Consider the following 12,882-nt stretch of genomic DNA (forward strand, 5'->3'; position numbering starts at 1 on the left):
TGCACTCAGGTCTTGGTGTATGGTCATTTCTGTCGGTCATTGCCATCTGTGGCAGAAGATTGTAGTACAGCTAGAACATGATGAAACAGGATCGATAATTGTTAAAAATTTCTAATATAAAGAACGGTTTGACTGGTACATACAGATCAGTTAGCCAGAAATAATTTTAACTAAAAGATGAAAATGATGATGAAGTAATACTGATTTTAGAATTGTGCTAAGCCCATGCCAGTGTACTTTAATCTTGACCTATATTTCTCCTGTTTTGTCACTTCTGGGCATCTTTTGAGCAGAAATTTGCCAACCTTGTAGAGTTATGCCAAGTTGGCAGAGTCATGATGGAGGAATATGGGGTCTAGAATAATGTAAGATAATTAAGGCAAGCAAGATTTAAACTTCTTCCTGAAGTAGATTTGTAAACATACCTACTTTACTATTAGATCATGAATATTAATATTTAAAAAGCCCAATAGTTACACTATATAGTGGCAATTAGAAACTTGTTAACTTGAATCTGAAATGTCTAGAAGATGATAGGTAATGTTTTGTTTGCATTCTTGGGAATGCTGGTATTCCAGTTGGCATTAATCTCATGATAGGGAGAATGTTGTGATAAATGTGTGACTAATGTGAGATTGGTTTAAGACGTATTGCTTTGTATGGATGCCAGCCATAATAGTAATAAAATGTTCTTCTTTAAGGTCTGGATTCCCTGGAGCACAGCCTGTTTCCATGGACAAGCAAAATATTAAACTTTTGGAGCAGAAGCCATATAAAGTAAGCTGGAAAGCAGATGGTACTCGGTAAGTTAGACTTCTAAATAAAGTTATACAAATAACTCTGATGCTTCAAGAATACTTCTTTGTTGTTAGACAAGGTTTGTACTCTTGGCAGTGTGAATTTCTGACTTGAACAGCAAAATAATCATGTTTCAAATATCATATAACTTTTGTTTTGCTAGTATTCTTAGTTATGTAATTCAGTTTCTCTCATTCTGCTAAATTTTTGGTTTCAGAGTTCTTTTTTGTTTTTGTTTTTGTTTTTTTAAAGATTTTATTTTTCAGTAATCTCTGCAGCCAGTGTGGGGCTCCAACTCACAACCCTGAGATCAAGAGTTGCATGCTCTACCTACTGAGCCAGCTGGGTGCCCCCCAGAGTTCTGTTAGTTTGATATAAGTCTGTACCAAATTTAAGTTTGAAAGTGTTTTCTCTTGACAATATTGTGCTTTTTGGTATGTCTCCTGCCCACCACCTTGTGTTTAGTGGTTGTTGAGCACTTCTGAAACTAACAGATGTGTTGTTAGTTTATAATCTAAAAATTACCAAGTCTCCCTGATATTTTGTTCCTTCGAATATTTTGTTCCTTTGAATAGTTTGTCTCTTGATCTTTGCTAATACTTTTTGTAATTTTATACACTCTTAAGGGTGTTGTATTCTTACAACAAAGCTTAGCTTCAGGTTTCATATTTTTACACTTTTAAATATTTATTAGTATAAATTTAATGTTTCCTCAGTATTTAACTTTTTTTTACTCTTTTGTAATCATATTTTCATAGTTTTGCCATATGTATTTTTTTATTTGGCAAATGTTCTAATAGTTGAAGTAATTATTTTAACAGATATTAATATTAGCTTTTTCCTATTAATTTTTTCATAATAATGAAAATGTTTCAAAATAATATAGCATTTATATAGTTAGTTTTTTTCCCCAGCTTTATTGAGATATAATTGACATATAACATTATGGAAGTTTAAGGTATACAGCGTGTTGATTTGATATACTTACATATTGCAAGATGATTACTGTTACCTAACACTACCGTCACTTCACATAATGACCATTTCTTTTTTGTGGTGAGAATATTTAAGATCTGGTGTCTTAGCAACTTTCAAGTATATGGTATGGTATTATTTACTGTAATCACTATGATATACATTAGATCCCCGGAACTTACTTGTTTTGTAACTGGAAGTTTATACCCTTTGACCAATTTCTCCCCATTTCCTCTACCTTCTTAGCCCCTGGTGACCACTGTTCTAGTCTCTGTTTCTGTCAGTTTGGTTTTTTTTTTAAGATTCCATATGTAAGTGATATCATATAGTATTTGTCTTCCTCTGACTGACTTATTTCACTTAGCATAAGGTCCTCAAGTTCCATCTGTGTTGTTGTAAATGGCAGAATTTCCTTCTTTATCATGGTTGAGTAATATTCCATTGTATTTATATAGCACATCTTTATTCATCTGCTGATGGTCTTTTAGGTTGTTTCCGTATCTTGGCTATTGTGAATAATGCTGCAATAAAAATGGGAATGCAGATATTTCTTTGAGATGCTATTTTCACATTTTAGTTTTTAAATGTTATTTTGAAGATGATATAGGTTGCACTTAATTTTTATGAGGAGGTTTTGAATGTCAAAGTGGCAATTACACCTTTTGTATTATGTTATCTTCATCAGCATTTTGCTTGTGGTGACCTTAAAAGATACATTTGAAGATATGGACTGGGGCAGATAGAACTTGATTTTAGTATTAGGTGAATATAATGATACTGTTTCAATATGATATGCTTTTTAGTAATTATATTTTGTTTATTTTTTAAAGATTTTATTTATTTATTTGAGAGAGAGAGAGAATGAGAGATAGAAAGCACGAGAGGGAAGAGGGTCAGAGGGAGAAGCAGACTCCCCGCTGAGCAGGAAGCCCGATGTGGGACTCGATCCCGGGACTCCAGGATCATGACCTGAGCTGAAGGCAGTCGCTTAACCAACTGAGCCACCCAGGCGCCCATATTTTGTATTTTTTTAAATAGGGAATATATCAAAATATTTCCTTTCATTTGTCTGTCTTTGTTGGAAATGGTCTTTCCTTTCAACTTAGCATTTTCTAGCTTTTTTTTGGGGGGGGTATTTCATAGGTAACACAGGTTAATGAAACAAAATTCAGAAAATAACATAAACAAAAAGAAGAAAATAAAATTAAAGAGTGATTTTATCACCTAGAAGTAACCATTACCATCATTGTGGTCTTGATTTTATTCTTTTGGTTATAAAGCAGTTATATTGGGGCGCCTGGGCTCCAATATATTGGCTCAGTCAGTTGAGCATCTGACTCTTGATTTCAGCTCAGTCTTGATCTCAGGGTCATGAGTTCAAGCACTGCATTGGGCTCCACACTAAGTGTGGAACCTACTTAAAAAAAAAAAAGCAGTTATAGTAATGCTTCGTATAGTGAATGCAAATAGTTAAATAACAAGTATGTTTTATATATGTTTATTTTTTCATATTATTTTGAATTTAAAAATGAACTAATCTAAAAATTAATATTAATACTTGATAAAATTTTAAGTAGTATAGAGACATAAAATGATAAAGTTAGGTTTGCCTTGTGTGCTTCCAGGAGTATTCATTCTACAAGGATGACTCTATAAGGATGGATACAGTTAGAGATTCAGATATAGACAATTTGGATAATGTGTCCCTTCCATGCCCTTCTCCTTATGAATGTATATTTTTGAAGGATAAATAAAAATTAACATTGTTGCTTATTTTCAGAATGTTAAAATTGTATTTAATTTTTTAGATTAGAGTGAGTTTAGAATCTATTATATTGGTAGTAAGAATTAGCAGAAGTTGGGAGCCTGGGTGGCTCAGTTGGTTAAGCGACTGCCTTCGGCTCAGGTCATGATCCTGGAGTCCCGGGATCGAGTCCCACATCGGGCTCCCTGCTCGGCAGGGAGTCTGCTTCTCCCTCTGACCCTCCCCCCTCTCATGTGCTCTCTCTCTCTCATTCTCTCTCTCTCAAATAAATAAATAAAATCTTTAAAAAAAAAAAAAAGAATTAGCAGAAGTTAAGTTGTTGGTGTGCATGTATATGTGTTTGTGTATTTTTTTTTTTTTTTTAAGTAGGCTCCATGCCCAGTGTGGAGTCCAGTGCAGGGCTTGAACTCATGACCCTGAGATCAAGACCTGAACTGGGATCGAGAGTCAAACACTTAACTGACTGAGCCACCCAGGTGCCTCGATATATAATAGCTGTGTAACAGTGTCTTAAGGTTTATTAATAGATATTTGGTATTGTAACAATGTTTTAGGTTTATTACCTACCTCTGAGTGGAGGAGTGAAAAAGGTGAGGAGCAAAGATGTGCATACTTAATACTTAATACTATACTTAATACTACAAATGGCCTGGGGATTTAGGAGTGAAGCAGAGTTTTGATCTAATGAGTTTTGTATTCTGAATATTTTTTACTTTCTACCTTGTCTTCTCCATAGTATCTAGGCTGTGATCATGACAAACCTTGGGCAAAATGACAGTCTATAAAATTTGTCATTTGTATTCCACCATCCTACTTTTGTTTATTTTCCCTTCTCTGCATTTGTATACCCCTTTCGTCATTTCTTCTCAATACTGTCAGACCTCTAAATGATTAGCTACAGCAATTTGAGCTAAGATCTTTCGATTAATAATGGAAATACCTCATTTCTCATGGAACCGTGCTCCACCAAAACAAAAGGGGAACTTTTAAGTCTTTATTAGAATACCTGCTCTGTGTTAGGATACTTTATTCTCTGAGGAAAAACATTGATGTGAGATAATTTTCTGGACCAGTGCAAAATCTTTTTTTTTTTTTTTTAAAGATTTATTTATTTATTTATTTGAGAGAGAGAGAATGAGAGATAGAGAGCATGAGAGGGAAGAGGGTCAGAGGGAGAAGCAGACTCCCTGCTGAGCAGGGACCCCGATGTGGGACTCGATCTCGGGACTCCAGGATCATGACCTGAGCCGAAGGCAGTCGCTTAACCAACTGAGCCACCCAGGCGCCCATGGACCAGTGCAAAATCTTTCGTAAAGTAGGATTTAAGGCCAATAGCATGTGAGAGGGACTTTCTGTGACTTGTAGGGGGAAAAGAGCGTCAGGGAGCTGTAGAATGGTCTAGGAGCCCATGGACTTAGAACAACAGATTAAAAACCATGAACCCTAGACTCTATTTATTTACTTATTATTTTATTTATTTGTTTTTATTTTTTAAAATTATTATTATTTTTTAAGATTTTATTCATTTGAGACACAGAGATACAGAGAGAGCGAGACCACGAGCAGGGGGAGAGACAGAGGGAGAGGGAGAAGCAGGCTGCCTGCCGAGCCAGGAGCCCGATGTAGGGCTCGATCCCAGGATCCTGGGATCATGACCTGAGCCAAAGGCAGACGCTTAACCATCTGAGCCACCCAGGCGCCCCTAAAATTATTTTTAATTAACATATAATGTATTACTGGTTTCGAGGTACAGGTCTGTGATTCATATATATATATATATATATATATATATATATATATATATATATGAATACCCAGTGCTCATTATGTCACATGCCCTCCTTAATTAATTAATTTGTTTTTAAAAGATTATATTTATTTATTGGCATGACAGCATGAGCGGGTGGGGGTGAGTGTGGACAGAGGGAGAAACAGACTCCCCACTGAGCCATTATTAGCCTGACATGGGGCTTGATCCCAGGACCCTGGGATCATGACCTGAGCTGAAGGCAGACACTTAACCAACTGAGCCACCCAGGCACCCCTATTATTTTTATTTTTTTAGGTAGTCTTCACACCCAACATGGAGCTTGAATTCATGACCTTGAGATTAAGAGTCGTATGCTCAGGGCGCCTAGGTGGTGCAGTTGGTTAAGTGTCTGACTCTTGGTTTCTGCTGAGGTTGTGAACGCAGTGTCCTGAGATTAAGCCCCTCTCTGGCTCTGTGCTTGAGATTCTCTCTCCCTCTCCATTTACCCCTCCCACTCATGCTCTCTCTTACTCTCTCGAATACATGAATAAGTCTTAAAAAAAAAAGGTTTATGCTTACCAAGTGAGCCAGCCAGATGCCCCACTCCCTTTTATTTAAAGCCATGTTGTGATAGAGTGTGGGACCTCTTTTTATTATCCGTATTCCATGGTTTATTGGCTCTTTATTTATTGTATCTAGCAACAGTATTTAGATCAAGGGATCTCTGAAATTGAGTGTAATATGAGACCTGGATAGAGTTAGCAATAAAAGGTATTGCCTAGGAATTTTGATTAGCCTGGCCAAGGCCTGGGGGCAACAGTGGCAGTTTTGACAGGAATCTCTTGCAGATTCTAAAACATAGGGACTATGTTTTAGGGACTATTTCCTAATTATAAAGCCAAATTATATAGATAGAGATACAGAATTTCTTAAAAATAGAACAGTGAGAAATTTGTATTAGTTATATAGGTGAATTGATTAAACACTAAACCACTGTAGTCTCAGAAACAGGTGAAATCATTTTGTTTAATAGAATATTTAATAATTGTATGTCTTATATTTCAGTAAAATCATACTTTTAGAAATGAGATGTCTCCTTCTATCACAGCACACTATTTCTGTCATGCACTTTTCATTATCAGAAGTTACTTTTTACTTTCTAATTATTTTGCTTCTGTATCTCCTACTATATTGTAAGCGTCACAAGATCAGGGAGCAAGTCTGTCTTTTGTACCTTTATATCAGTGGTAATCAGCAATACCTTATACTAGTAGATAGTGAATGATTTGAATGAGTGAATGAATACTACTGGCAGTGTTTTATGCTCTTGAGAGATACGTAGCTTCTGTAGATTGCAGTTTTCATTTTTTATACTTTTCCTCTAAAGATATTTCCTGATCTTTTGGTTCACTGAATGGATTGAGAAGGGAAGAAAGTCGTATTAGAAAAACTGTACTGAGGGAGGGGCGCCTGGGTGGCTCAGTCATTAAGTGTATGCCTTCGGCTCAGGTCATGATTCTGGGGTCCTGGGATCGAGACCCGCATCGGGCTCCCTGCTCAGTGGGAGCCTGCTTCTCCCTCTCACGCTCTCTCTCTCTCTCTGCCAATTAAATAAATAAAATCTTAAAAAAAAAAAAAAGAAAAAAAAAGCGTCTGCCTTCAGCTCAGGTCATGATCCCAGAATCCTGGGATCGAGCCCCGCGTGGGGCTCCCTGCTCAGTGGGAAGCCTGCTTCTCCCTCTCCCACTCCCCCTGCTTGTGTTCCCTCTCTCGCTGTGTCTCTCTCTGTCAAATAAATAAATAAAATCTTAAAAAAAAAAGAAAAACTGTACTGAGAAGTAGAAAGAGCACAGGGATAGAAGTTGGAAGACTTAGTTTTAGATCTGTCTTTATCCTTTACTGCTGAATAAGGTGCATAGTTGGTACCTCTGGGTGGAGATTGGGAGGCCACATTTTCACTCGTCCTCCAAAGCTGTACCAAGAGCTTGCAGGGAACAAAAGCTCCTGAGAGCAAATCCGAGCAGATTGCTTAGCCCGGACTGACAAGGGCGGGGCAATTCTGCCTCTGGGCAGAGACATTTGGGAACCACGGCAACAGGCCCCTCCCCCAGAAGATCAGCACGAACAGCCAGCCAAGACCCAGTTTACTGATCAATGAGCACGGGAGAATTCAGCGCTAGGGGAATACTGCACATAGAATTCATGGCTTTTTTACCATGATTCATTAGTTTTTCAAAGTTAATTTTTTTAACTTTCTTTTTTGAATTTTTCTTTTTCCCTTTTTCAACCAACATCTTATCAATCCCTTTTTTAAAAAAAAAATTTTATTTTTCATTTTTAGTCATATTTTATCCCTTCATAGTAGTTACCCTTATTTTTAGCATATATATATAAGTTGTTCTCTCTTTAAAATTTTGAGATACAGTTTCTTCTAACAGATCAAAATATACCCTAAATCATTAGTGTATGGCTTTGTTCTAGTCTCCTGCCTGATCACATTCTCTCCCTTTTTTTTCTTTTCTTTTTTTTTTTAAATCTTTCTTTTTTCAAACAACTTCTTATCATCAATTCCTTTTATAAAATCTTTTATAATTTTCATCTTTACAGTCATCTTCCGTCCCTTCATTGTATCAACCCTTATTTTGTACATATATGTCTGTCTTTCTTTAAAATTTTAGGAGGCACTTTCTTCTAACAGACCAAAATACGCCCAAAATCTAGTGTGTGGCACTGATCTATGCACTGGCCTGATCATATCTAATCATATTATTTTTTTGTTTTTTTCTGTTTTTGTTTTTATCTTTCTCTTTTTCTTTTTTTTTCCTCTTTCTTTTTTCTTTCTTTCCCTTTCTTTTCCCCTGGTTTCAGGTTTTTTCTGATTTGTTTAGAGTATATTTGCTGGGGACGTTGTTAACCTGTTAGCATTTTGTTCTCTCATCCATCTGTTCTCCTCTGGACACAATGACAAGACTAAAAAAATCACCTCAGCAAAAAGAACAAGAGGTAGTACCGTCTGCCAGGGACCTACTCAATACGGACATTAGTACGATGGCGGACCTAGAGTTCAGAATCATGACTTTAAAGATACTAGCTGGGCTTGAAAAAAGCATGGAAGTTATTAGAGAAACCCTTTCTGGAGAAATAAAAGAGCTAAAATCTAACCAAGTCGAAATCAAAAAGGCTATTAATGAGGTGCAATCAAAACTGGGGGCACTAACTGCTAGGATAAATGAGGCAGAAGAGAGAATCAGCGATATAGAAGACCAAATGATGGAAAATGAAGCTGAGAAAAAGAGAGATAAACAACTACAGGATCATGAGGGCAGAATTCGAGAGATAAGCGATACGTTAAGACGAAACAACATTAGAATAATTGGGATCCCAGAAGAAGAAGAAAGTGAGAGAGGGGCAGAAGGTATATTGGAGCAAATTATAGCAGAGAACTTCCCTAATGTGGGAAAGCAAACAGGCATCAAAATCCAGGAGGCACAGAGAACCCCTCTCAAAATCAGTAAAAATAGGTCAACATGCCGACATATAATAGTAAAACTTACGAGTCTCAGAGACAAGGAGAAAATCTTGAAAGCAGCTCGGGAGAAGAGATATGTAACCTACAATGGTAGAAACATTAGATTGGCAACAGACCTATCCACAGAGACCTGGCAGGCTAGAAAGGACTGGCATGATATCTTCAGAGCACTAAACGAGAAAAATATGCAGCCAAGAATACTATATCCAGCTAGGCTGTCACTGAAAATAGAAGAGAGATAAAAAGCTTCCAGGACAAACAAAAACTAAAGGAATTTGCAAACACGAAACCAACCCTACAAAAAATATTGAAAGGGGTCCTCTAAGCAAAGAGAGCCTAAAAGCAGCATGGACCAGAAAGGAACAAAGACAATATACAGTAACATTCAGCTTACAGGCAATACAATGGCACTAAATTCATATCTTTCAGTAGTTACCCTGAATGTAAATGGGCTAAATGCCCCAATCAAAAGACACAGGGTATCAGATTGGATTAAAAAACAAGACCCGTCGATATGCTGTCTGCAAGAGACTCATTTTAGACCCAAAGACACCCCCAGATTGAAAGTGAGGGGGTGGAAAACCATTTACCATGCTAATGGACACCAAAAGAAAGCTGGGGTGGCAATCCTTTTATCAGACAAATTAGATTTTAAACCAAAGACTGTAATAAGAGATAAGGAAGGACACTATATCCTACTTAAAGGGCCTATCCAACAAGAAGATCTAACAATTGTAAATATCTATGCCCCTAACAAGGGAGCAGCCAATTATATAAGGCAATTAATAACAAAAGCAAAGAAACACATTGACAACAATACAGTAATAGTGGAGAACTTTAACATCCCCCTCACTGAAATGGACAGATCATCTAAGCAAAAGATCAACAAGGAAATAAGGACTTTAAATGAAACACTGGACCAAATGGACTTCACAGACATATTCAGAACATTCCATCCCAAAGCAACGGAATACACATTCTTCTCTAGTGCCCATGGAACATTCTCCAGAATTGATCACATCCTAGGTCACAAATCAGATCTCAACCGGTACCAAAAGATTGGGATCGTTCCCTGCATATTTTCAGACCACAATGCTTTGAAACTAGAACTCAATCACAATAGGAAAGTCGGAAAGAACTCAAATACATGGAGGCTAAAGAGCATCCTACTAAAGAATGAATGGGTCAACCAGGAAATTAAAGAAGAATTAAAAAAATTCACGGAAACCAACGAAAATGAAAACACAACTGTTCAAAATGTTTGGGATACAGCAAAGGCAGTCCTAAGAGGAAAGTATATAGCAATACCAGCCTTTCTCAAGAAACTTCAGAAAGGTCTCAAATACACAACCTAACCCTACACCTAAAGGAGCTAGAGAAAAAACAGGGAATAAAGCCTAAACCCAGCAGGAGAAGAGAAATAATAAAGATCAGAGCAGAAATCAATGAAATAGAAACCAAAAGAACAGTAGAACAGGTCAACGAAACTAGGAGCTGGTTCTTTGGAAAAGAATTAACAAGATTGATAAACCCCTGGCCAGACTTATCAAAAAGAAAAGAGAAATGACCCAAATCAACAAAATCATGAATAAAAGAGGAGAGATCACAACCAACACCAAAGAAATACAAACAATTATAAGAACATATTATGAGCAACTCTATGCCAGCAAATTAGATAACCTGGAAGAAATGGGTGCATTCCTAGAGATGTATCAACTACCAAAATTGAACCAGGAAGAAATAGAAAACCTGAACAGACCTATAACCACTAAGGAAATTGAAGCAGTCATCAAAAATCTCCCAAGAAAAGCCCAGGGCCAGATGGCTTCCCAGGGGAATTCTACCAAACATTTAAAGAAGAATTAATACCTACTCTCCTGAAACTGTTCCAAAAAATAGAAATGGAAGGAAAACTTCCAAATTCATTTTATGAGGCCACCATTACCTTGATCCCAAAACCAAAGACCTCATCAAAAAAGAGAATTACAGACCAATATCCTTGATGAACATGGATGCAAAAATTCTCACCAAAATACTAGCCAATAGGATCCAACAGTACATTAAAAGGATTATTCACCACGACCAAGTGGGATTTATCCCTGGGCTGCAAGGTTGGTTCAATATCCGCAAATCAATCAACGTGATACAATACATTAACAAAAGAAAGAACCAGAATCATATGATCCTCTCAATAGATGCAGAAAAAGCATTTGACAAAGTACAGCATCCTTTCTTGATCAAAACTGTTCAGAGGATAGGGATAGAGGGTACATACCTCAATATCATAAAAGCCATCTATGAAAAACCTACAGCGAATATCATTCTTTTTAAAAAAATTTTTTTTTGTTATGTTAATCACCATAAATTACATCATTAGTTTTTGATGTAGTGTTCCATGATTCATTGTTTGGGCATAACACCCAGTGCTCCACGCAGAATATGCCCTCTTTAATACCCATCACCAGGCTAACCCATTCCCCCACCTTCCTCCCCTTTAGAACCCTCAGTTTGTTTTTCAGAGTCCATCGTCTCTCATGGTTCGTCTCCCCGTCCGACTTACTCCCCTTCATTCTTCCCCTCCTGCTATCTTCTTCTTTTTCCTTTTTCTTAACATATGCGAATATCATTCTCAATTGGGAAAAGCTGAGAGCTTTTCCCCTAAGGTCAGGAACGCAGCAGGGATGTCCACTATCACCACTGCTATTCAACATAGTATTAGAAGTCCTAGCCAGAGCAATCAGACAACAAAAAGAAATCAAAGGCATCCAAATCGGCAAAGAGGAAGTCAAACTCTCACTCTTTGCAGATGATATGATACTGTATGTGGAAAGCCCAAAAGACTCCACCCCAAAACTGCTAGAACTCATACAGGAATTTAGTAGAGTGGCAGGACATAAAATTAATGCACAGAAATCAGTGGCATTCCTATACACCAACAACCAGACAGAAGAGACAAATCAAGGAGTCAATCCCATTTACAATTGCACCCAAAACCATAAGATACCTAGGAATAAATTTAACCAAAGAGGCAAAGGATCTGTACTCAGAATACTATAAAATACTCGTGAAAGTAATTGAGGAAGACACAAAGAAATGGAAAAACGTTCCAGGCTCATGGATTGGAAGAACAAACATTGTGAAGATGTCAATGCTACCTGGAGCAATCTACACATTCAATGCAATCCCCATCAAAATACCATCCCCTTTTTTCAAAGAAATGGAACAAATAATCCTAAAATTTGTATGGAACCAGAAGAGACCCTGAATAGCCAGAGGAATATTGAAAAAGAAAAGCAAAGCTGGCGGCATCACAATTCCGGACTTCCAGCTCTATTACAAAGCTGTCATCATGAAGACAGTATGGTACTGGCACAAAAACAGACACATAGATCAGTGGAACAGAACAGAGAGCCCAGACCTGGACCCTCAACTCTGTGGTCAACTAATCTTTGACAAAGCAGGAAAGAATGTCCAATGGAAAAAAGACAGTCTTTTCAACAAATGGTGTTGGGAAAATTGGACAGCCACATGCAGAAGAATGAAACTGGACCATTTCCTTACACCACACACAAAAATAGACTCCAAATGGTTGAAAGACCTGAACGTGAGCCAGGAGTCCATCAAAATCCTAAAGGAGAACACAGGTAGCAACCTCTTCGACCTCAGCCGCAGCAACTTCTTCCTAGAAACATCGCCAAAGGCAAGGGAAGCAAGGGCAAAAATGAACTATTGGGACTTCATCAAGATAAAAAGCTTTTGCACAGCAAAAGAAACAGTCCACAAAACCAAAAGACAATTGACAGAATGGGAGAAAGTATTTGCAAATGACATATCAGGTAAGGGCTAGTATCCAAAGTGTATAAAGAACTTATCAAACTCAACACCCAAAAAACAAATAATCCAATCAAGAAATGGGCAGAAGACATGAACAGACATTTTTCCAAAGAAGACATCCAAATGGCCAACAGACACATGAAAAAGTGCTCAACATTGCTCGGTATCAGGGAAATCCAAAAGAAAACGTCAATGAGATACCACCTCACACCAGTCAGAATGGCTAAAATT

At 37.3% G+C, this 12,882-nt stretch overlaps 1 protein-coding gene across 2 annotated transcripts in view; it reads left to right on the forward strand.

Annotated features, from left to right (window-relative positions):
- The window catches only part of RNGTT (RNA guanylyltransferase and 5'-phosphatase), a 317,096-nt gene that overhangs the window by 39,171 nt on the left and 265,043 nt on the right, over nt 1-12,882 (forward strand). For both annotated transcript variants that reach the window (XM_028108105.2, XM_028108106.2), the window contains exon 8: nt 702-803. In XM_028108105.2, the coding sequence (XP_027963906.1) occupies nt 702-803 (102 nt within the window). The remainder of the gene's footprint in view (nt 1-701; nt 804-12,882) is intronic.

Source organism: Eumetopias jubatus, unplaced genomic scaffold (assembly GCF_037043125.1).
Source record: "Eumetopias jubatus isolate StellerSeaLion01/CBP00866 unplaced genomic scaffold, mEumJub1_p1.0 scaffold_6, whole genome shotgun sequence".
Taxonomy (NCBI): domain Eukaryota; kingdom Metazoa; phylum Chordata; class Mammalia; order Carnivora; family Otariidae; genus Eumetopias; species Eumetopias jubatus.